This window comes from Melanotaenia boesemani, chromosome 19 (assembly GCF_017639745.1).
Source record: "Melanotaenia boesemani isolate fMelBoe1 chromosome 19, fMelBoe1.pri, whole genome shotgun sequence".
NCBI classification, from domain to species: Eukaryota; Metazoa; Chordata; class Actinopteri; order Atheriniformes; family Melanotaeniidae; genus Melanotaenia; species Melanotaenia boesemani.
The window spans coordinates 22896962-22921934 of NC_055700.1; the positions used below are offsets into that span (position 1 = coordinate 22896962).

At 37.4% G+C, this 24973-nt stretch overlaps 1 protein-coding gene across 2 annotated transcripts in view; it reads left to right on the plus strand.

Moving 5' to 3' along the window:
* si:ch211-127i16.2 (probable flavin-containing monoamine oxidase A) overlaps positions 1–23923 on the plus strand; it is a 64794-nt gene extending 40871 nt beyond the window's left edge. The window contains exons 10-13 of one of the 2 annotated variants that reach the window (XM_041970988.1): positions 3625–3711; positions 6809–6909; positions 22109–22176; positions 23797–23923. In XM_041970988.1, the coding sequence (XP_041826922.1) occupies positions 3625–3711; positions 6809–6909; positions 22109–22176; positions 23797–23819 (279 nt within the window). In that variant the 3' untranslated portion in view covers positions 23820–23923. Of the gene's footprint in view, positions 1–3624; positions 3712–6808; positions 6910–22108 lie in introns of both variants that reach the window. The other variant, XM_041970987.1, reaches the window with a different exon arrangement.
* Positions 23924–24973: the final 1050 nt, after the last annotated feature.

Below are 24973 nucleotides of genomic sequence, written 5' to 3' on the forward strand. Positions count from 1 at the left end.
AGAAGAAAATCCTATTAAAATTCAGATAGTCCAGCTTTCCGGCAGCACTTGAGGCGTGAGGAGTTTTCCATGCAAATGTAAGCTTACTGGTCTGTAAATGTAGTTTTATTTTTGCATATTAAGCAATTTGCGCACAAATACTCAGTGATATGTATGTGCAGGAGCTTTTTAACAAATTATCACATTTGTAAGGTTGAAGGTAAACAAATCTGTCTGTAATTTGTGCAAATTTATTATCTTCAGTTTTTTATTTTTTGTGTGCGTATTTAAACACATATGCAAAAACACAAAGTTACACACAAAATGGTATATGTGGGATTTTATCATGAAAGAGTCCCTTGTCTGATTCTTATGCACGTCTCAGGTAAGGCTTAGTTTCATTTTGTGTGCAGACAATGGCCACATGATTTGCATAGTCAAAATGACATTTTTACTTGAGTGCAACATTAAGAAAATTGCATTCAGGATGGAGAGGGGCTGCTGCCAGCTCACTATAACTCCAGGACATAAAAACTCTTTTCAGCTCTCCAAAACTTTATTTGAAAAACAATTTGCAGTGGACACCAGGTGCTATTAGTGTAAGTGTTAAGTTTCTGGTAATTCAAGACAAGCTTGTACTGTATGTGCAGAATACTCAGACCCTTCTAAAAATGGAGATTTAATTGGCAAAAACTTTAGCCACCGGGTTTTCAGTGGTCATCAAACAAATAATCTCATAGCTAGTGAGTTTATACCAGTAAATGATCTTGAAGCTTCAGTTCCTGGAATTATTCTCCATTTCTAGCTATAGCCTGTGGTTTGTAACATTAAATAAACTGTCATTCATCATTTTATGCAGACTCTGGACAAAGAATGCTCACATTATTTTCTTCCATTTCCATTTTCATTTTGTTTTTACTTTTACCCAATGAAAAGAAAATACATTTAAACGCTGAAATCTGACATTGTTGTTCATGTTGTTTTTGCGTCACAGTTATTAAAGTAAAAGCTTTGGAGTATCTGTCACCCTGCGGGGCCATGCTGCACAGGGTGCTAAATAATTAACCTCCGCTTGCTGCTCCACTTCTAAATAGAAGGGAAATAGTGGTAGCATTTGATGTAAGTGAACATAAAGGTTATAATTACACACAGCATGTACGATTTAACATGATTTAGTTCACATAATGTGATTATGTTGTTTTTAAAATTCTTGATTTAGATGTTATGGTTGTATTTTTACAACTGCCGACTGTTGACGCTGCATTAACGGAGTCTAACTGACAGAATGTGGGACCCCACAAGCTTTTATTTTCACCCAAATTCCTAATTAACATCGCCGGCAATCTTGTGATATTTGTGAACTTGTGCAGTAGTATCTTTGTTCCTCCATACGCTGCACATTTCAGAGACTTTTAGCTACAGCTCAAAAGGGAGTGCTGTGAGCACAGCTAAAGTGACATGTAGATAAAGAAACTTAGATAATTTTGCAGCATCTGCCAGCATGCTTTATAATGATCTGTCCTCTTTGGTCCCCAGGCCTCTGCTGCTCTGCAGCATGCAAGCTGTTATGAGTAGAAGCTACAGTTACTCAGATTGACTGCTGCCTCTTGTGTCTGTCTTGGATTTATTAATAGAATATTCATTTTTATTTATTTATTCATATCCTCTGTATGGGAAAAATATTTTATTCCTCCAAATGCATCTCTGGTAGTTTTCTTCTCAGGCCCCTGTTATACATGTTGTGACCCCTGCTGGGTAATGAATTTAAATGAAAGAAAAGTGAAGAGTATAACTTGAGAGTGGCTATTAATTTCTAGTGATACATATAAAAGTCATTTTATATACAGGTTAAAGTGAAAATTAATGAGAGTACAAAAAATGGCATTGAGACTAAAGACACTCAGACCTTGCTGCTGCATAGCCGTATCTGATGGGTAACAGGCAACCATCTATGAACTCTTCAAAGCCACCAGGCTCCTTTCAAAAACTATATTTTTGAGCTAACGATCAAGACAACGCTCGACTAACAACAACCTTGCTCTCTGAAGCACAAATGGCTTACACAAAGTATCTTGAGGGCTTTGAGGAGAACAATACAGCAGTGGCCATACAAAGCGTGGTGCCTTTGCAGGCAAAACATTGGGCCAGACTTTGAAACTTGGATGTGATCTAAGTGGGTGAAGTTTTTGAAAACTGGATTGCTAATTTATGTCATGGTTTGTACGTTTTAGGGACTTTTTCTGCCTTTATTCTTCTCTGTCTTATTTCATGTATTATTTGATTGTGCCCGAGGAGAAGGGAGGGCTGCTCGGAGAGGTTTTAGCTAGCCCTAATGATTGATGTGAATGTGAGATAAATTCAGATCATCTCAGAGTATCATTGTTATAAATCCAAAATTTGTTGAACAAGGATAACACAGACCTAAATATGATAGCTGACTTCCAACAATTCTCTCCCCACCTCAGTTTTACTATGCATAGTAAAGTAAGGCTGTGTCTGATTCTCTTTGTGGTTTTAACAGCAGTAATCAATATAAGATATATTTTCCACTAATCAGATGAAAGCATCACTAAGAACAAGCACAGAAACGCTGACCCCCCCTTTCTTACATGTACTGCAATCTTCCAGCCAACAGCTGATGACCTTTCCCTTGTCAGTTCAGTTTTCCAGCTCAACAAAAAAGAAGAGGATGAAATGCTCTGAAGCAAGGTTTGGTCAATGCAATTGATTGTCTTCCCTCTCCAGCCTAGCATTGACAGACTTTGTGACAGAAACAAGCGACTAGGAGCACATTCTGTGTAGAGTCTGTAAATAAAGGGATTCTGGTTAATTTACGATTGACTGGTCTGGTTTTAGAGAGTATGGGAAGAGGCCACATTTTGTATTATCAATAAAACAACATATAAGTCCATCAGCTAATCTTGAGTTTACCTGCTACAGAGGTTGTTGTACAAATATGTTGCTGTGACAACCAATAAAAAAAAAAGTCCCTGACCTACCTTTCCTTGCCATCTTTGTATGCAACCTGTAAGAGGTCTCGTCATCTATTTCTTTAATCACTTCAGTCTTTTTTTATTATAGAAAGTAAGGGAAAATTAACTTTGCTTTTTCAACAGTTGTGTTAGTTTTTTTTCTTTCTGCTTAATGTTCCTTCTCTCTTTGTTGTCCTATAACATGTCACCATGTTGTTTATACCAAAAGAAAAAAAAAAGAACTGCTGTGATGCAACTTAGCTTCATAAAGGTTCCTGAGCTGATGATTATGTGAAGAAAATTTGAGCTTTACATGTGCAATTTGTGTTGGTTTTTCAGTTATTTATTTACTTTTAGAAAAATATTTTCTATGACAGAATAACAGAAACTGCACACTGCCTTTAAAATATATCCCATTCAACCTCTTTTTGTTCTATGTTTCCCCTTTATAATGCCAGAAGAAACCTGGATGGATGGACGGACACATAGATAGATATCTATTTGATTTTATTTTCTTTACCTTGCTGCTGTGCCTATTCACCAGAAGTCCATTCTGACCCAGCAAAGCCCCTCATATGCGTTCATAATTCAGCAGTGTGCTGCAGAGATTGTGTGTTAGGAGTGGGTGCAGTGAAGCTACCATGTTGGAACCATTGCTTCCTTCTGTCTGCAGGCTGGAGAAAGAAGAACGGCTGTGCTTTCCAGTCTGGTCAAATATCTTGGTCCTGAAGCTGCATCCTGCATCCACTACGAAGAGAAAGTAAGTACTTCAGATGCAGAAATCCCTTCTTTTTTATTTATTTTTTAACTCTGTTTTTGTTTGCTAATAAATAATAATAATAATAATAATAATAATAAATTGGCATATAGTTAGTTCACATGCAAAAGTAAAGCAAAGCGGGTGTTCTGCATGATTTGAGAAAAGATCTGTAATATCACGTCATTACACGAAATACATGTGGTTATGAGTTGTCATTATTTCATCAAATTTTCTTATCTTTTATTTAAAAATGTGATTGTAATATGCAAAAAGAAGAGTTTCAGTAATATCTGGTATGTTTTATGGACAGAGTAGGACCGCACATGAACCAGTTCATTGAGATAAATTTTAAAGCTCGATGTCTAAACATACAGATAAATAAAATATCATAAATAACAAGTCCGTGGAGGGGAAGCATGGAAAAGGCAGACTGAAAAGCGGGATTATGCACACACACTAGCCACTGATATTGCCATATTACCAGAAGAAAACATTTTACATGCTGTGAATACTTTACTTGCCCCTAATCATGTTTCACACTTGGCTATTTAGCTCCTTTACATGATGCATAGCATCCATCAGCAGACTGTGAAACACGACATTAATCAAGTAGATATATGGTGATAGGATCTCAACTGCTTTTTATGCTCTGTGCTGTTAAAAGGGAAGATGCAATGGGATGTTGCCTGAAGGAAACTTGAGGCCGCAGCATTCAGGGAAACAATATGATTTTACATTACTGATAATGAAGCTCAGTGCTGACGCCATTTTTAGGTTCAAAGCTGACTGATGAGGGAGAAGGAAAAAGTAAAGCTGCACTTGTGAAAACTTGGATTTGTTGGTTGCCATCTTTCTTTGTTTTTTTGGGGGTTTTTTTTATGGCAATTTATAATAATTAATCATTCCAAATTTACTTCAGGAAACAGAAATTAGCAAACCTGCAAGTTGAAAACATTTTAACTTTCATTCCACTTTTATTACAATTTAAAAAAAAAAAACTGGAGGTTGATGTGGGCAAATTACCACAGAGCAATCAAATTTTTAGTTAGGACAGAGTTTCCTGTTGGATGAGTAAGCCAAGAAGGGTGGATCTTGAATATATTACATGAAAGGCAAAAGTTTAATGGGAGGAATGGGAGAGCAATATGAAGGCCTCATTAAAACACAATTTTCTTTTCATTAGTAAATGGATTCAAGCAAACCATTCCAGAAAAACTCTTAGAAATTTTACAGTTGTCACTTCTTTTTTATGTACATTTTCACTTTTTTTCTCAGTGATAGAAATGAAAAATGGCACAATCTCAGTGTAACTGGAGTGAAAGCCTGTTTGCTGCCTCATGCTGTGTTGTAGTAAATATCTGCAAATGAGATGGTACTGCTTCATTAGCTTTGATTTTTGATATAGCTAAAAAAAAATAGAAATTTTCAGTCAAGTGTGTCAAATAATTTATGCCCCTGTTTAATGCCTTTTATCAAAGGAATATGGACATTAACTGAAAATATTGTATGCTGCTGCAGACATCCAACATCAAAAGCATGCAGCTGAATCCTCTGTTTTGTTGTCTTCATCACATTCAAGCTTTCCTGTGTCTGATCAATGCTCATCTTTCTTCCTCACACTCATTTCCTTCTGTCTTCTTCTCAGCCGTGTGCAGTTTTGCCCTTCTCTGTCTATCCTGCTTAACTCTCTGGATCCCTTTTTTTTATGGCTGTTTCATACTTCTCTCCCATCCAGTCAAAAAAGGCATGAACATCCCAACTTTAAAAAAATCCCTTTCATCTTTAATGTACTTTGCAGGCCAGAAAAACAACTTTAACTGTTTCATGGACAACTTTAACCAAGCGGCATTGACAATAAAACAGAAACAATTTACAAAATTTGATGTCGATGACAAAATTTAGTCAGATTGAGTTTAAACTTAGTTCTTTGGCAGTCAGCTGTATAACGCCACCATCTGTAATGTTGGTGCTGAACACCAATGTGATTCATCAATGTGAACGTGATTCAATGTGAAATGTGCTAGAAACTTAATCATCCACCCCCTGCTTGACATCGCAGCTGGGGCAGATTCACATCATGCAAAGCAAAAGCATGCTCTAATTTGTAAAGAACAACTTGGCATATAACATTATTTAAACCTTGAAAATATATTAATATTATAACTTTTTATCATAAGGTATGTGACAGTTTCTCACATTGCAAAACATCAAAAACATAGACATGTTAAGACTTCTAAAGAACATATATTCATTTTGAGAATGTTCCGCCTCCGAAATGTGCTCATGCAGGCAGATGCTAATGTGCATGTCTTGTGACTGTAAGAGCAGCTCATGTAAAGGGTAAGGCTATGGCAATGGTCCCGCTGTAAAAAGATTGTATTTTCGTCCTAATTTTAGTTCTGAAACCATTTTCTAATTTGAAACCTGACGTTTTGATAAACCTAACCAAGTGATGTTAGCCAACAAAGAATGGCAACAAGTAAAACGGTATCCATGATGGTGTTTGTCTTGTAAAAAAAAAAAAAAAAGCATTTTAGCCCAAGTTTTTGTTGTGTTGTATCATGTTTAGCTGTATTCCACAGAAGCACGATCCATACAAGTTATACCTCCTGGTAAAGGTTGCTAATCAGGCTTTCTAATGAGGTATAATTAAAGGGGAGGGGAATGATCGGTCACACAATTTCATTAGTTTTGTGCTTAGTTTAGAATTTCTTATATGAGGCATATTTGTCTCATGTCACTTGTAGATGCAGAACTCCATCATAAGTTGTATTTAAGGGTGCTAACTCTTTCAGTTGGAGGCTAGTTTTTCACATTTATTGTGGTTCTACTTTGCTTTGCACTGTTAAAAAATGTAGTTATTATAATTTGTCATATGTATGTATACAACAATTTGGTAATTTGCAAACAGGCACTGGTAAGTCTACTAAAAAGGGATGTTGGGGAAGGATGAGCCTGGGCTTGATAATTTCCTTTTTGACTGAGGATTGGCCCATCATACCTGATATTAAAGTAGTAGATATAAGTTTTTATGAGTAGCTGTATTTTTTCTGTGCTGTGAAATAATGCTGTGCTTATTAGCTTATTTCTTTTGAAGGACTGGGCTAAGGAGGTCTACAACGGTGGCTGCCCTGTCAACGTCATGGCACCAGGCCTGTTAACATATTACCATCCTAGCCTGAGGAAGCCCTGTGGCAGGTAATCACCCACTCATCAGAAACCCTCATTCACGAATTAAAAGACCCTTACATGTAAAAGGATGTAGGCCTGTTAAGTTAATAGTTTAATGAATAGTGTCTTTCTACACTCGATAACAGGTCAAGACCATTGAGTATATCTGCTGGATGTTTACTCTATTTTTATACCACAGAAACAACATCTGTACTTCTCCCTGCCAACTAGGTATTACTCACTTGCACCCAGTGCCCACAGATTATTGACATGAGTCATGGGAGGGATTATGTATTTAATGATACATATAGTCCAGTTTTAAAACAATGGCGGGAGGTCATCAGGAGCTTTGCTCTCTTAGGAAAATGTCTTATAATCCATTTCTAATGACCTACTGAGAGATGCATAAAGCCGAACAAATGCGAGCAAGAGGAGGGTAAAGGGATTCAGGTAATGCATCTCCATAATGACATCTAGTCTGTGGGGAGCAGAGGAAGCTCATTACATAACATGACTCAAACAGCAGCAAAGATATGGCAGTCCTTATTCACATTCTTTCCTCATATAGGAAATGGATCCCCAAAGACATAGCACGACCTTGACACACAAACAGCACACGAAATGAAGCCAAGTAAAAATACAGCATGTGTTTTGAACATACTGTGTTTAATTGCACAGTAAATTGCACTGTTTCAGTGCTGATACAGAAGATTTTTTTTATTTTTTTTTATTTTATTTTATTTTTACATTTGGATTGCATGTGATTATTACAGAGGTACAGCTCTCCCTAAGTCCTGCTCTTAGACCTAGCAATCCATCTGTGAGTTCACAGAATGAAATTAGCATCCACTCAGGCATATCAGGATTAGCAACACTACACTTCATCTTGAAATACCAGAATGATTTCCTCGGGGAGCTCCAAATGAAATCAAAGGTATACATTTTGGCCTTTTGAATGAGCTTCCTGTGAGTTGGAGTCAATTTAATCTGAGTGCATAAGAATGATTATTGAATATACTTCTCCTTTATTATGCATTATGTATTATATGCAGTTAAATCTAACTCTAAGATGAAAGTTCATTTTAAAATGAACAATTTTTCATTGTTAAGAGCTGATATTTGATCAAATACTTGGATAGAAACTCATTTCCGTAAGAGTGTCACAGTTACAATAGGTAAAACATCCATTGTTACTAAATACAACATTTCAACATGCTAATTTTTGATAAAACAATGATGAAGCATTCACAGTTAGCATGTTAGAGTAAGCATCCAGAGATAGAGTTAGTTATGATGCTAAAAACTAGTGAGTGTACTACATTTAACTTGGTTTTATTGACAAATCCACACAGTTTTAAATGTCTAGAAAAGTCACTGAAACAGTTAGCTACCATAGCAGTTAGCTACAGTTAGCTGCTACAGTTAGCAACACCAGGTAAAATACTCTTGAACACTCAATGAGATCTAAAATATCATTCAGCTAAGGAGTTTTCATGAACACAAACTATAGTTAGAGCTAAGAAATCTTACCTTAGGTATCTCACCTTTTTTTTCACTTGTTGAGCTCTAGATTTTTTAACTGGAGATATTAGCTGTGACACAGAAGCTATACATATACTGTCTACCTCATACAGGAAAATTCTGATGTTTTTACCTTTAATATAACAAGCTTATTCACAGACTAACATGTTGTACCACAGCTGAGGAAGAAATGATCATCACAAATACTTCTCCAAATACTATCATTTCCCTGCTAACTACAAGGTTTCACCACAGTGTTTAAATGCCAAGAACATGATCCTTATTAACCTTCAAAATACTGCCCTTGCATGTATTTATACTGTGTCAAAACTATTACAGGCTCATTCATTTCCCTTCAAGTGATTTGCACATGTTTAGCAATATAAAAGGAGCTACATATTCAGTACACCTATAATGGACCTTATAAACAGGCACAAGCCTCATGATTGTTACACAGATGTCTTTTACACATCTTCAACTGAGATTGAAACAAATAAATATAGGAAAAAATATACAAGAAGCAAATGGAAAGAATGGAAATTGCTTCCAAATGCAATGTACAAGTAAAGCACACTTTGATCTACTAGAATCCTGCTAGATAAGTGTACTAAGATAATGAATACAGTCACATGGAACAATCTCCAACTATAGTACTCAAACCAAAAGTTAACAACACTTTCCTTACAACGTACAGTATTTTCAAGAAATCAAGTGAAATCTTGTGAAAATGTCATAGGAAAAATGCTTAATACAGGACACAAATAATCTGATACTAATTAATTTACCTGATTAGAGTTTTCTTTACTGTTGAAGATGAGAAGGTCATTATGATGTCACAAACCCCTTTACTTTTTGGCCACTAATAGTCATACTTTATTACTATGCATAAAACAGAGGGGAGAAGGATTAAGAGGAGGGTGTTAACTACAGTTCATTCTATCACACAACTCATGCAGCAAATATACCCACATTTCCCTCCTTTAGTATTGTATAACAAGTGATACCACTTTATTCCCAATAACGTTCAAGTCAGCCTGATCAAAGAGTTTAGAAAGGTCGTTGGCAGAATAGAGAGAAACTGTCCTGATTTGAGCTTAATAGTACAATATGGAACGTTCTTTCTTTTTTCTAAATCCATTTAGTTTATCTGCTCATAACTGATTTCACTCAGCCTACTTAGAAATGTAATGAAATTGAATATAGCAGGACAGTTTGATTGCAGCAGAGGTCAGAACAATGTTCCACCAGCCCAGAGGGAGTCTTTAATTGTCCTTCCCAGTTTGAGTTACTGAATTTAATCCCACAGTAGTGCATTTCCACTTAGTTTCAGCATGAATATCAACTTAATCATGATCAAATTTTGACACAAGTGCTAAAAGGGGACTAGCTAACAAATGAGGCACAAATATTATACTTGGCAATTTAATTGTTGAACAAAATATATGAGCTTTAACATTCATTATTTGGTGTGATCCCCATTTGGTGGCATTAAAGGGGTAGTGCACCCTAAAATGCGAGTTTTGAGCTGTAAACAACATAGTATTACTTAATTGGGATTAAAACCACCTACAGTGCCTTGCAGAAGTATTCACCCCCTTGGCCTTTTACCGAATTTGTTACATTGCAACCTCTAATTTGAATATTTTTCACAAATTAGAATTTTATTTGATGGATCTGCACAAAATAGTCCAAGTTTTGAAGTGAAATGAGAAATATAAATACAAAAAAGACATTTCAAAAATAAAAAACTGAAAATTGCCATGTGCGTATGTATTCACCCCCCCAATGTCAGTACTTTGTAGAGCCACCTTTTGCAGCGATCACAGCTGCAAGTCGTTTTTGATAAGTCTCTACGAGTTTACCACATCTTGCCACTGGGATTTTTGCCCATTCTTCAAGGGAAAACTGCTCTAGCTCCTTCAGGTTTGATGGTTTGCGCTTATGAACAGCAATCTTTAAGTCTGACCACAGATTTTCAATTGGATTGAGGTCTGGACTTTGACTAGGCCATTCCAACACCTTTACATTTTTCTCCTTAAGCCACTCAAGTGTTGCTTTAGCAGTATGCTTGGGGTCATTGTCCTGCTGGAAGGTGAACCTCCGTCCTAGTCTCAGATCACTGACAGATTGATAGAGGTTTTGCTCAAGAATACTTCTGTATTTAGCACCATCCATCTTTCCCTCGACTCGGACCAGTTTCCAAGTGCCTGCTGCTGAAAAACATCCCCACAGCATGATGCTGCCACCACCATGTTTCACTGTGGGGATGGTGTTCTTGGGGTGATGGGATGTGTTGGGTGTGTGCCAGACATACTGTTTTCCTTGATGGCCAAAAAGCTCAATTTTAGTCTCATCTGATCAGAGCACCTTTCTCCATACATTTTGACAATCTCCCACGTGCCTTTGTGCAAAGTCAAAACGTGCCTTCTTATTTTTAGCAGAAAGTAATGGCTTTCTTCTGGCCACCCTTCCATAAAGCCCAGCTCTGTGGAGTGTACAGCTGATTGTGGTCCTATGGACAGATACTCCAGCCTCTGCTGTGGAACTCTGCAGCTCCTCCAGGGTTACCTTCAGTCTCTGGGCTGCCTCTCTGATTAATGCCGTCCTTGCCCGGTCTGTCAGTTTTGGTGGGTGGCCCTCTCTTGGCAGGTTTGTTGTGGTGCCATGTTCTTTCCATTTGATGATGATGGATTTTATGGTGCTCCTGGGGATCATCAAAGATTTAAATATTTTTTTATAACCTAACCCAGACTTGTACTTCTCAACAACTTTGTCTCTGACTTGTTTGGAGAGTTCTTTGGTCTTCATAGTGGTGTTTGGTTAGCGGCGCCCCTTCATTAGATGTTGCAGCCTCTGAGACCTTTCAGAAGAGGTGTATATATACTGATAGATCATGTGACACTTAGATTGGACACAGGTGAACTTTGTTTCACTCATAGTGTGACTTCTGAAGGTAATTGGTTGGACCAGAGCATTTTAGGGCCTTTATAACAGAGTGGGGTGAATACATATGCACATGGCAATTTTCAGTTTTTTATTTTTGAAATGTCTTTTATGTATTTATATTTCTCATTTCACTTCAAAACTTGTACTATTTTGTGCAGATCCATCAAATAAAATTCTGATTTGTGAAAAATATTCAAATTAGAGGTTGCAATGTAACAAATTCGGTAAAAGGCCAAGGGGGTGAATACTTTTGCAAGGCACTGTATACTGTTGATAAAATTAGTAATTTTTAAATTTCTTTAAACAACAGGATTTTGTGGGTAAAAAATGACTCAAAATGCCCACCAAAAGGGTAAAATCAGGTTTTGTATTTCGTGATGTAGAGCCATACTTTGTGCTTCTCTATGTCATGAGAATATTTTAAAAACCTCACAGCCTCTCCCTCCAGATGCAAATAAGCAGGTCCTCGCCTTGAGACATAGAAAATCACGCCCACCAACACTTATGAACGGATGTGAGCTTGTATGGTGTAGATTTGCTAGTTTCAGACTTCTGTTCTTTCACAGAGTTTCTGATGAACTATTCCTGCAATGGATGGATTTGTGCTTTTGAAGGGTTTTTGAAGTAAAACTGGACTTTATTCTTTACCTGCTGATCCTCATCTGGTGACAGACAGCTTCTCAAATCAAGGCAGCGGCAGCTTACAGCAGCACTTCCTGCAGCTGCCACAACCTGCCGCGAGACGGCTAAGACTGATATGGCTCAAGACCATCTTGTTCTTGTGTAGCTGAGGAGATTCTGCAGGGAAAAAGTCTTCCACCTCAAATACCACTCAGTGGCTTAAGTGCTTAGTGAATCTCTCTTTCCATCTTGTTACTGGCTGCTGAGCTGCTGTCTGTGAATCATTTCTGCCTCCAACCCACCAGCCCACTCTCCGCTCCCTGATCACCCCACATCTCCACCCCAACCCTTGCAGTTTCAGGCATTTTTTCACTAGAGCCTGACCAATATGGATTTTTTGAGGCCGATGCTGATTCCGATATTTGGCAGAAAATATTTCCAAAGGCCGATTAATCGGCCGATTAATTTAAAAAATATATAATGAATAAAGTAACTTCAATTTTTGTTCCTTAATGTTTACACCAACAAAAAAATGAATTACAGGCAGAACATTTTACTATTTCACAATATTTTGAAAATATTTTGGTATATGTTTAACTTTACAACAGAAGAATTTCCAGAAACATGCAACAAAGCAAATAAATAACTAGGAAATTAAAATATATAACATTAAAAAAAGTAAATCTATAAATGAATTGTATAAATGAATGAGGAATTAATTAAATACATCTTGTTTTGTGCTTTTTGCTGATGCAAATTAAAAGTTGGTTAAAGTACAGGTAGAAAAACTTGTTTAAAAAGTTGTAACAGGTAAATGCTATTAGTTGTATCTTTAGATTAAGCCATGGGTGTATGCCTTGTATAACCAACATGAGTAAAGTTGGCAAAACATTATTTATGCAGCCTTTCTGATGCCCTTTAATGTTAAATGACATTTTCTTTACTCCAATATTTTCTTTGTCATTAAATATATCAAGGCATATATTATATATGAACCAAAAATTAAAAACCAGATATGCTGTTCTCAAATGTCAAAAATATGTCTCTTAGATAGAATTGTATTTTATATATAATTGTCACAAATGGTCTGGCACTAATTGTAACACATAGTCAGTCGCTGTTACAGCCTGTGTCACGTTAGTATTTTCTGAGAATGTAAAACTAAAGGAGACATGACATCATGATGGTGGCTGAAGACAGACTGTAATATTAGCAATGTTAAGTGTTTTTGTGCTGCAGTGAATAAACCTCCTCCCCTCGGCATCAGGACCATCTTGTTCTCCTCCTAAAATACGCCTCATCCTGCAGCTGACGGAGTGATGAACGGTTGTTCTGTACTCTCAGATATTTTGTACACTTATGTTATTTCTGCACTGGCTACTTAGCTAATGCTATGCTAGGTTGGGATAACCACAGCAATGTTAGTGCTAACATAGATGGGGAGCTAATTTAGCACAACTTTAGCATTGCAGTGTAAATAAAAAGCTGACCGACACAACAAAGCACGTGTCACTCGTCATTACAAATGGCAAACAGAGTTAAACTGAAACTGGAGACATGCTGAGTCATTAATTTCACAACATTATAAACTTACCTGTTGGCAAGCTCCACTCAGCCCACTATAACCTGGCTGTAGGTACTAGCTACTAGCTGATGACTGTGGAATTAAATGTAGTCAGAGCTCCATCTAGTGGACAAACGCAGCAAGGACATCATTCTGCACGATTCCGACACTTAACAGCATTTACAGTTTTATGAAAAATTAAGAATAAATCGGCATTTAATCGGCAAAACAATGACCGATATTGGCCATTTTGAAAAGGGCTCATTTCGGCCGATTTAATCGGCCAGCCAATAAATCAGTCGGGCCTTATTTTTCACAATTTGGTGCTGTTCATGTTAATTGGTCAGTGAAATCATTTTTCTGCTCAGTTACAACTGCCCTGTTCAAATATGTCCTTCTGTCCTCACTATAATTAAGTCTTCCTTGGTGTGAAACCAAAAAAACCAAAAACAAACCAAAAAAAAGACAAGCTTGATCACTCTCGTTTTAGCTACTACAGACCCATATGACCTTGTATTGATAAGATTTTAGAATAGGTTGTGGCTAAACAGCTTACAGCAATCCTTGAAGAACATAGCATACTTGATAAGTTCCAGTCTGGTTTCTGCAGGGCTGATTCAACCGAAACCACCCTTCTTAGAGTGTCCAGTGACATTCAGCATGAACACCACATCATGCTAGAAAGGTTGAAATACAGGGTTGGAGTATCAGGATCAGTTTTAAAATTGGTCTTCCTCATTTATCTGGATGATAATTGTGGCTGCTGTTAATTTCAGATCCTTGCCCTCACCCCATGCCTATAGTGTGCCACAGAGGTCTGTTTTGGGGCCTTTACTTTTCTTTTTGTTACCTGCTCCCTCTTCAGCATATTTCAAGTTCTTATAACATATTGCTGCTATGTTGATGATATTTGGCTTTATATTTCTTTTACACCCCAGGATGTTTATAAACTACAGGCCTTGCTGAGGTGCTTAGAGTCTGTCAAAAGACTGGCAGAAAATTTCCTGTACCTTAATATAAAAAACTAAAATCCTTGTCTTGGTCCCTGATGGTTCTCTATCAAAGATAGTTTGACTCATGGCTCACTAGCCTTCTATGAAAACCCTCATGAACCTAGGGGTAATCCCTGACTAAGCACTGACTTTAGAACCCCATTTTAAATGACTACTAAGCTCTTGCTTTTGTCATGGAAATTTTCATGATCGTAACTCTATTTTTACTTACCTCAGTAAAAAACCTTTGGAACATCTTCAAGTTGTACAGAATGCTGCTAGCGTCATAACTAAATTGTCAAAATACTCAAATGTCACCTCTTTAGCTCATCCGCACTGACTGCCAATCCACTACAGAGTACACAAGCCCCATACTACATTAGTGAACTTTTGCAGCCATATGTCCCAAGCAGATCCTTGAGGCCATGTGATCAGAGTCTGCTAACTGTTCAGTATACCTGGTTAAAAACCAAAGGTGACAAAGCTTTTACTCTCTGGAACTTCCTTCCTCTAGACCTGAGATCTGTGGATATCAGTGATATCTTATAAAAGCAGCTACAACTTATCTTTTCAAACTTAAATAAATCTTTACTTTCTCACTTACTTAACTTCAGGTCTTCCCACACCATCTTTACTGAATTACTCGTGCACCTTTACCAAATGCATGACCCCACTTGCTGTAAACATGCACTTCAGGACATACCTCTTTATGATGACTTTATCGCTTAGATTTCTAATCCTCATCATCAGCAATTATTTGGCTAACCAATAACCTTGACAGTGTCTCCCCCTGTCAGTCACATCAGTCATTTCACACGTGATGCTATTTGCCAGAGGCTAACTCTCAGGTCATTGTCAGATAAATGGAAGCAGCTTCCTTCCATTTAAGAGAAAAACAAAAGTCAAAACAATCTTAGATTTTTCACTTTCTTCCAACTAGTCACATTTTATTTCAATGACACACTGTTGACATTCTTTCAACCTTGAATAGCATTCAAACTAAATTATGTGACTAAACCTGATATAGAACCAGAAAACAACCAAAAACACAAATAATTTATGTTATGCAGACTTCTAATAAGCTGCTTTTTGCATTTATAACTTAATTTTGGTATTCTCTCAAACTGGAATGTTTTTTCAGCTGAGTATGCTTCTTGTTAAACTTACTTAGCAAAAGTTGTTGTTTAATGTTGTATCAAGGTAGTGTTGATACGCAGTGAATATACCTATTCAACAATTACAGTAATTCACATAATGTCATAGGTAGCATCATGTGAATAGTCTAGCAGTCTAATATTACTTAGTGATATCAAGGTCTCCCAGTCTGAATGTTACAAGTTTAAATACATCTTTGAGGGTTGGGAAGATGGAAACAATAAAAAATAAATGGCGTGATGAAATTTTCCACTGAGGACCATCAAAGAACAGAAAGAGAAAGAGTCACCTCTTCTGTTGAGGATAAGCTCATTGTAGCTGCCAGCCTTAATAAATCACCACAGAGCAGCAACTCTGATAAGAGACTACGTTAATGCTTCACAGGGTTGAAGTGGCAAACACATCTCAATATCAATTTCAGTTTATTTATTTGGACAGAACAATGCGAGTTAATGAACATTTAATAAAACATGAACATAAGCACACCAGGTTATAGCCCAAGGCTAATTTCCATCCATTGTGCTCAGAAGAAAACAGAAAAATTATACGGCTGTTTAGAGGAGACTAAGTAATCAGACTTTTAGTGTTGAATTTCTACAAGACCATGACTGAGCATGACATTGAGAGAATGGACATTAGATAAGTGGAAATCTGTACATTAGAGTCAAGATTTGAGAATTCTGGTTTCAATCAGTTTTCCCTCTTAAGATACAGGAAACAATGTTTAAATGTGTGGTTCTCATGGTGAAGCAGAGGGACATATGATTCATGTCAAAGGTTCAAAGTCATAAATTTCATGAAAATTATTAGAACATCATGAGTTGTTGGCAACAACACATTTTGAAATAGTTGGGACAGGACCATATTTACCACTGAATGGCATCCCCTCTTCTTTTGATCACCATCTGTAAACATCTGGGAAACAAGGAGACTGGTTTCTAGACCTGTTGTCAGATCTGATAATCTAGCTGCTCACCAGTTCTCTGTCTTTGTTGTTATACTTCGAATTTCATGATGCATCAATTGTCTTCAACTGGTGTAAGGTCCAGACTTCACACAGGTCAGTCCAGCACCCTGACTCTTCTACTACTAAGCTCTGCTATAATGATAGATGCAGTATGTATTTTAGCAATGTCTTGCTGAAATATGTAAAAAAAAAAAAGTAATATTGTTACTCTAACGTGTTACTTTATAACGCGTTGCTCACAACACTACTATTAAGTTGGTAGGACACATATTTCCATAAAGATTTTTAGAATATGTTTTTCAGGCCAAAAATCTTTTCCACTTTGGTTCAGTCCATTTTAAATTGACTTTGGCCCAAAGAAATGTAATTTGTTTCTGTATCATGTTCACATATAGTTTTTTCTTTCATATGACAGAGCTTTAACCTGCCCCTGCAGATAGCTTAGCAAACATAGACAATGATTTCTGCAAGTGATCCTGAGTCCCAGCACTGACATCCACTATGTAACCATGACTGTTTTCAATAAAGTGCTGCCTCTGGACATGAAGAGGGATCCAATATTGATTCCTATGTCTACAGGGGGCTTTCTCCAAATTCTCTGAATTGTTTTGGTGATATCATGTATTTTAGATGATAGAAAAGTCAAAGTTTTTACAACTTTATGCTGAAAAAATCTGAAAGAATTTTTGGACTTTTTTTTTTTTTTTTTGCTAATTGCTAAATCCTTTGCTGCTTGTGAGGGACTTTGACTCTTAAAGGCGCTCCTTTTATATCTAATCATGTTAAGTCAACTATCAGTGGTATCTTAAAGGTCCCATATTATTCATATTTCACTGTTTAAAGGTTTTCTAATAGTCATATGTGTCCTCGTAGCCTGTTTATGAGGACCAAAAGTGAGAATTTTGTCTCCTTTCGTACTTACTTGCTCCACTTTTTAGAGAATGTGTGCTCAAATGTGTGAGTCTGAGATTTTTAAATAACCACTGCCCCTGGTAGTGGATTCTGTTATTGACCCACCACCCCAACTAGCTGAGCCTGCCCTCTGAAATCACCGAGCGGGCACCAGGGAAAGCCAGATCTTCTCCCAGAGAGGGCCTTGGACAGGATCTTTAAGAAAGTGGAAGCGATTGGGAATGACAGCATCTCAGCCACGAAGTGGTAGATCCTGTAAAATGACTTAGCGAGGTCAGCAGATGCTGAGGCGCATAGTGCACAAAGGTCGGCAACTTTCTGCAGTCAGTCCAAACTTCATGTGGCCTTCAGATCAGCTAGATAGCTAGTTCCCAATAAAACACCTTTGGGATGAATTAGAGTGCAGCCTGAGAGCCAGGCCGTCTCATCCAACTTCAGTGTCTGACCTCAATAATGCTCTTCTGGAGGAATGGTCAAGAATTCCTATAAACGCACTCTTAATGTTATGATCTGTGGGTTTTTTATTTAGGGTTTTGTAGTCCTGTCATGTTGAGTTCTGATTTCCTGTTTTATTTTGTTGAACTTTGCCTTTGTGTATTCTGTTTTGCATTCTGCTTGCTACTCATCTGTACACCTGGTTTAGTTTGTTAATTTACGTCACGTTCCTTGTTAGTTCACCACAGTGTATTTACAGTGCGTCCGGAAAGTATTCACAGCGCTTCACTTTTTACACATTTTGTTATGTTACAGCCTTATTCCGAACAATGGAATAAATTCATTTTTGTCCTCAAAATTCTACACATAATACCCCATAATGACATGGATTTTTTTTTTTTTGCAAATTTATTAAAAAATGAAACACTAAGAAACACTACTTGAGATGTTCCTTCAGCTTAATTGGAGTTCACCTGTGGTAAATTCAGTTAATAGGACATGATTTGGAAAGGCACACTGTCTTTAAGGTCCCACACTTGACAGTGCATGGAGGAGCACAAACCAAGCATGAAGTCAAAGGAATTGTCTGTAGACCTCAGAGACAGGATTGTGTCGAGGCACAAATCTGGGGAAGGTTACAGAAAAATATCTGCTGCCTTAAAGGTCCCACTGATCACATTGGCCTCCATCATCCATAAATGGAAGAAGTTTGGAACCACCAGGACTCTTCCTAGAGCTGGTCAGCTGCCTAAACTAAGCGATCAGGGGAGAAGGGCCCTAGTCAGGGAAGTGACCAAGAACCTGATGGTCACACTGTCAAAGCTACAGTATTCCTCTGTGTAGAGAGGGGAACCTTCCAGAAGGACAACCATCTTTGCAGCAATCCACCAATCAGGCCTGTGTGGTAGAGTGGCCAGACGGAAAAAGCACATGGCAGCCTGCCTGGAGTTTGCCGAAATGCACCTGAAAGACTCTCAGACCATGAGACACAAAATTTTTGGAGAAAACCAAGCACCGCTCATCATCAGGCCAATACCATCCCTAGAGTAAAGCATGGTGGTGGCAGGATGTTTTTCAGCAGCAGGAACTGGGAGACTTGTCAGGATAGAAGGAAATATAAATGCAGCAATGTACAGAGACGTCCTGGATGAAAATCTGCTCCACAGCACTCCTGATCTCAAACTGGGGCGACGGTTTATCTTTCAGCAGGACAACAACCCTACGCACACAGCCTACATCTCTGGAGACATCTGAAAATTGCTGTGCACCGATGCTTCCCATCCAACCTGATGGAGCTTGACAGGTGCTGCAAAGAGGAATGGGTGAAACTGCCCAAAGATAGGTGTGCCAAGCTTGTGGCATCATATTCGAAAACACTTGAGGCTGTAATTGCATAGGTAAGTAAGTATTGAGCAATGGCTGTGAATACTTATGTATATGTGATTTCTTATTTTTAATAAATTTGCAAAACTCTAAAAAACCTTTTTTCAAATTGTCATTATGGACTTTTGTGTGTAGAATTTTGAGTAAAAATATGAATTTATTCCATTTTGTAATAAGACTGTAACATAAAGTGTGGAAAAAATGAAGCGCTGTGAATACTTCCGGATGCACTGTATACCCCTAAGTCTCAGTTGTCCTGGGTCAGATCCTTGTTATTCTAATTTTTTTTTTTTTACAGACAAAGCTGGGTTGGCTGCATCTATTGCGGTTGCTCTACCAGTTGAGCTAAACTCCAGCCAAGCTGATTCCATTGGTATCAGGGACAGAAAAATCTTGTTAATTTATTATTATTATCGTAACTGAGCACAAATAAAGTATATTAATAAATTTTGTGTTTTGACAATTTAGTCAAATCACGTAAAAAAAAAAAGAAAAAAGAACATGAGTAGTTAAATTAGACTTTCAATTAAGGAGAATACAACGTGAGAAGAGTGGGAGGTATCTGATAAATGAGACATGGGGATAACAGTCAGTTACAGTTCGAAACCAACATTTACCACACAATAGGAACAGAAACTCCATGAGATGTGACTCGGTAAATACAAAGCAAATAAAGTGTTAGCTGCTTACACTTTAAAGTATGATTATTAGTGTCAAGACCCTAGTTACTCCTGTGTGTTTAACTTCTGGTGCTACCAATTAAGATGCTAAAGAAAAGTTGTATGAAAATTCATGTCCTTTTTTATTTTAATTTACTGTTGCTAAAGCTAGCCTTTGTGAATGACTACTGCAAGGCATCTCAGTCATTTTACTTTTCACTTGAAAATAATGTAAACGCTGCATGAATATCAAAAGGTTTCTGAAAGCAGCTACAGATACTAACAACACTTCTGAAAAAAATACAGCTGTCTGGGTGAAACTAGAATCAACACATTTTGGCTGATAGGTATGCAGAGCCATTAGCGTTCAGAGGACCAATTATACTTTAACTTCTGTTTTTGCAGGTGGCAGATTATACTTTAACTCCAGTTACAACTATGTTAGATTTGAAGCTCAGTCTGGAAATATTTTAATATCCTTATAGCTGATCAGCAGGATCAGGCCCAACATAATGTTCCTGTTGAATTATTGTTCCATTCATATTACAGTTCAAGCGCAGGTTTAGATCTCCTCATTGAGAGCAGAGCATTGTTAAGGAAAATGTGAAGGATAAAAAAAATATTGTCCTTGTACTTTTTTATTACCAATAATAAGCTTTATTTGGATTAAATTTGTTCATGGTTATATGTAGGACTATATCAGCAACTAAAATTGGAAATAAACAATTGAAAACAATGCTCCAGAGTAACAAGTGGCTGACCCTTCAGTGCAAAGACTATAGCAAAATTTCTTTATCCACTTTCCTTTCAGCAGGAAGAAAGCTTCAGCAGAACCCCTCTGCCTGAGGGCAGCTGGGAGGAGAAGAGCAGCATAAAAGTGCATCATATAACAAGCATACCAACAGAGTGATATGTGGTAAAACCAGTGAATAAGAACCCTAACCCACTGCAGTACTTATAAAATACCCTGCCAGGTATGCAGTGACTAACAAAAGTGTAAATATATATATTTCTTCCCCCATAAAGCCTCTTTGTGGTCTAAATATGTTTTTTTTTTTTTTGTTTCTCTGGCTCATGCACACAGATTGTGCACTTTCACTGCATAAAGAGCACACAGGCACATGTTCGACTTGCATAACATTGTCCACAGAGCAGTTCAGGCCAATCCTCACGGACGTGGGCTGTCAAAAATTCAAACCACATGGATCCAGCGGAACACTCCACGCTGACATGGAGATCATGAATGTCCCAAATGCATTGTTTCCTACCTCCTGGGAATCGGCAGTTCACAGTAGCAGCCTGTGTTGACCCCTTTGCTTGTTCTTTCAATTATTTTCATTTGACTAGATTGTTACATCTAATACATCAGCTTTTTACAGTTATATAGCGTCTTATGAAGTCAAGGCACCAATGCTGTAATCTTACCAATGATACAGCTCTGCTGTCTGCTATGTCCGACTGAAGTTGACAGCAGTCTGTTAAAGTCTGTAGCTAACGATATGAAGTAATGTTGACAGTAAAACTGGTTGTACCATGGGTAGCACTTTATTAGGTTAGGTCAGGACATCTTTTCTGTGCTGTCATCAAATGGAGCAGAAGAAAAGTGGATGAGGGGCAGCATATTTGTGCTTTCTCCAGTGAGAAACCCCTACAGAGATGAAAAGGCTTAATCTCATTTATTGAGAGAAGATGCATGGGCCCCTCAAACCAATGTTAACTCGTTAAAGTGTGATTTTTAAACAATATCATGTAAAACCAAAAATGCAAATTAATAGTAAACGTTGGAAAAAACGTGTATATATACAATCACCGTAATTTTTGTGCATATTGTTTCACTTTGTAAAACACGTATTATGTAAAAGCTCTTTTTGTTTGTTTCATTGTAAGATTTTAGCTATTATTGTTATATTTTCATACAAAATTAATGTATTTCCAATTGGTTTTTACAGATATTATAAATTTTAGTAATAACTCTTATTCTAAATGAGGTGATAAGTATGTAAAGACAAAAACCAAGCAACATTAAACCTGAAGTGTGGTTTAAAGCTCACAATTTTTCTTGGATTTGCAGGATCCACTGGGCCGGCACTGAGACAGCCACCCAGTGGTGTGGCTACATGAGCGGTGCAGTACAATCTGGTCAGCGAGCAGCTCTGGAGGTTCTGGCTGAAGTCTGCCATGGGGTTCTGACGAAGGAGGAGCAGGAAGTGCTGCAGCAAAGTCCAACTGTGGAGAACCCTGCAAACCCAAAAGCCTCGGCCAAACCTGCGCTGTTCACAAGGAAGGGAGCGATTATAGCAGTGCTAACAATAAGTGCTGCTCTACTTCTGGCTCGGCGTCAAAACGCATTGACAAGAATCGAAACTTACTTGAAGAATATCTTCAACAAATACAAATAAAATTCTACAAATTTAAAACCAGAGTTAAATGTTCTGATAAATTTAATGAAGGCTAATCAAACAAGTATCGAAACACGTGAAATTCTTTGCATTTTTTTGTATACTTAGAGAAATAACTGAGCAACTCTGCTTTGTTTTCTGTTTTAACAATTAATATTGTTAAAACTGAGGCCTTAAGTGTTCACTTAAGGCCTCAGAGTGATTATGTTTAAACAGTTTGTAGTGAGAAAACAGAGCTTTCATAGTGCATGTTTGTGCTGTTCCTCAGCTCAACATTAAACCTGCTTAAGAAGCTTGTAGCAGAGCCACTAGCATGTTTGCACACCCACTAAACCTCTGCCAGACGTTCGAATTAGCTTGAGATGGATGAACCAGTCACACAATGATAATGTCCCAGCGTGAGCGATTTAATCGATATCACTTGATTGCACAGTTGATCCAAAGGATTTTTGTCAATACTCACTTCTCCCCGAGAGAGGGTTTACTAATCACTGCAACTAGGCTGCAACTCCATTGTTACCCTGGCTTGCCATTTGTCGTTGTTATCACTAGCTTGCACCGAATCATCTGCTTGTTCTCCCTGGCTTCATCTCAGCCAGTCTGGACTGAAGCATGGCCAATAAATCAACATCTCTGAACATGTTTGTTTTTTTCTTTTCAACATTTGGTAACAGATTTGATCATTTTGGCTGGTGATCAGTAGTTGTCAGGTAATAAACAAAAAATTTAATACATCTTTTTTTCTGATTTGACAACACTGAGAGGAAGAGCAGAGTGGATTGGTGTACTGTTCACAGACTTCACAGCGCTGCACACATGCGGTTAATGTACCATCTGGGAGACTGGCAGCTTGCCTTGTCAGTTGCTGTTTTTTCATCATCCTCTGCAGCTCTGAATACACAAGCAGTGTGAGATGGTGAGCATTTAATAGAGGGGGGGGTAAAAAAAAAAGTCTGTCAAATTACTGTGTGCATGAATTGTAATAGAAGCACGACATGAGTCTTGCTTAAGGTTCTGAAATTCAGAATCAACATGCACCATATGCATTACAGGGAATACTATGAGAGGGTAGAGAAAGAAAAAAAAATTACTACTCTGAGAATTAAGCAGCCAATGTCCAGAGTACAGTTACACTCATGATTTCTGACTGCTTCTCAACAAATATTTTATTAGGCTTGATATTTATTTTCAGAATTTCTCTGTGAAAAGAAGCACACTGATAGATGTCATGGCCTCAAGTCAGAAAAATACAAGAAAAAATGTGATTCATAACAAATCTGGAAAGAACACTGCTTCATTGATACTCCTAAGATTAGAAAAAATACAATAATGAATTTTTCAGACCATGACAGTTTCAAAGCCCCCAAAATATGTAGTCCATGAGTTCAAAACAGAAAACACAATTTATCTTTTTCTGCTGTTTTTCTGTACTCTGTGTATGTTTGCGCCTGTTTCTTCTACCCAAATAAAAGATCTCCAGAAAAGTCTCTTAAGTTATGTTGCTGTAGTCAATGTGGCCTCTGCAAACATCTGCACTTTTCTTAGTGTTTTCCTTCAGGCTAAAACACCAACTTTAAAAATTCATACTTTGCAGTGCAGTGTAATCAGTGTTTGTGACTGTAAACAACTCTTTTCACAGAACGAAGCCAGAGCACATTCTTGCTACTGTGCCTTGTTATTTTGAATTACATCAAGGCACACACATGCTTTTAAAGCATCATCAAAGGGTCTCGAAAAACTGGATGAAAAACCGTTTTTAATTAGTTTTCTGTCAGCAAGAGTTTGACTCAACTATGGGAGTTTTCTTAACATGGCATTTTGTTTTATTACTGTAAAAAAGAAAGAAATATACCTCAGCTTTATTAGGAGACATATTAATCTTCACTACCTGACACATCTTGGTGAGGTCTTAATTGAATGTCATGTTTTGGTCAATATAACACAAGGAGATATTAGAGCAGCATCTTTTTTTCAATTAATTTACTTCTTTATCCAAGTGGATCCTTGTAGGGGTGTTTAGTCACCCACAACCCCCTTTCCACCTCATCTTTTTATCAGCATCTGACTCTTTTGAGATATATCTTAAGATATATAACAGAGCATACAGAAAATGACCTGACATCTCAGACCCCATGCTGAACTCAAAGAAAAGTACTTCACTAGTGATTTTTTTCTTAAATACCTATATTTCTTTTGTTTGTAGTTAAACCACGGGCACCTGGTTAGCTAACAATCCCCATTTTAGCCACTATATCTACACATTTACATGGACAAATGACTTCTGACGGCAAGATTTAATATAACTAACATTTTTTGACATGTCTACTAATTTGGAAGAAGAAGATGAAAAGATTAATTCTGACCAATAAGCCATCATTCTCACAGTTTTCTTATAAAAATGTTGTATCCACCATAGTCTACTTCTGTTTTGCTGCTTGTAAAGTACTCTGGCTGAGCTGGTCAAAAGGTAGGAAGAAGGCAAACTCAGAAGTCCAGGAACTTCTTTAAGATAAACATTTTATTTTCCATCCTGTGTC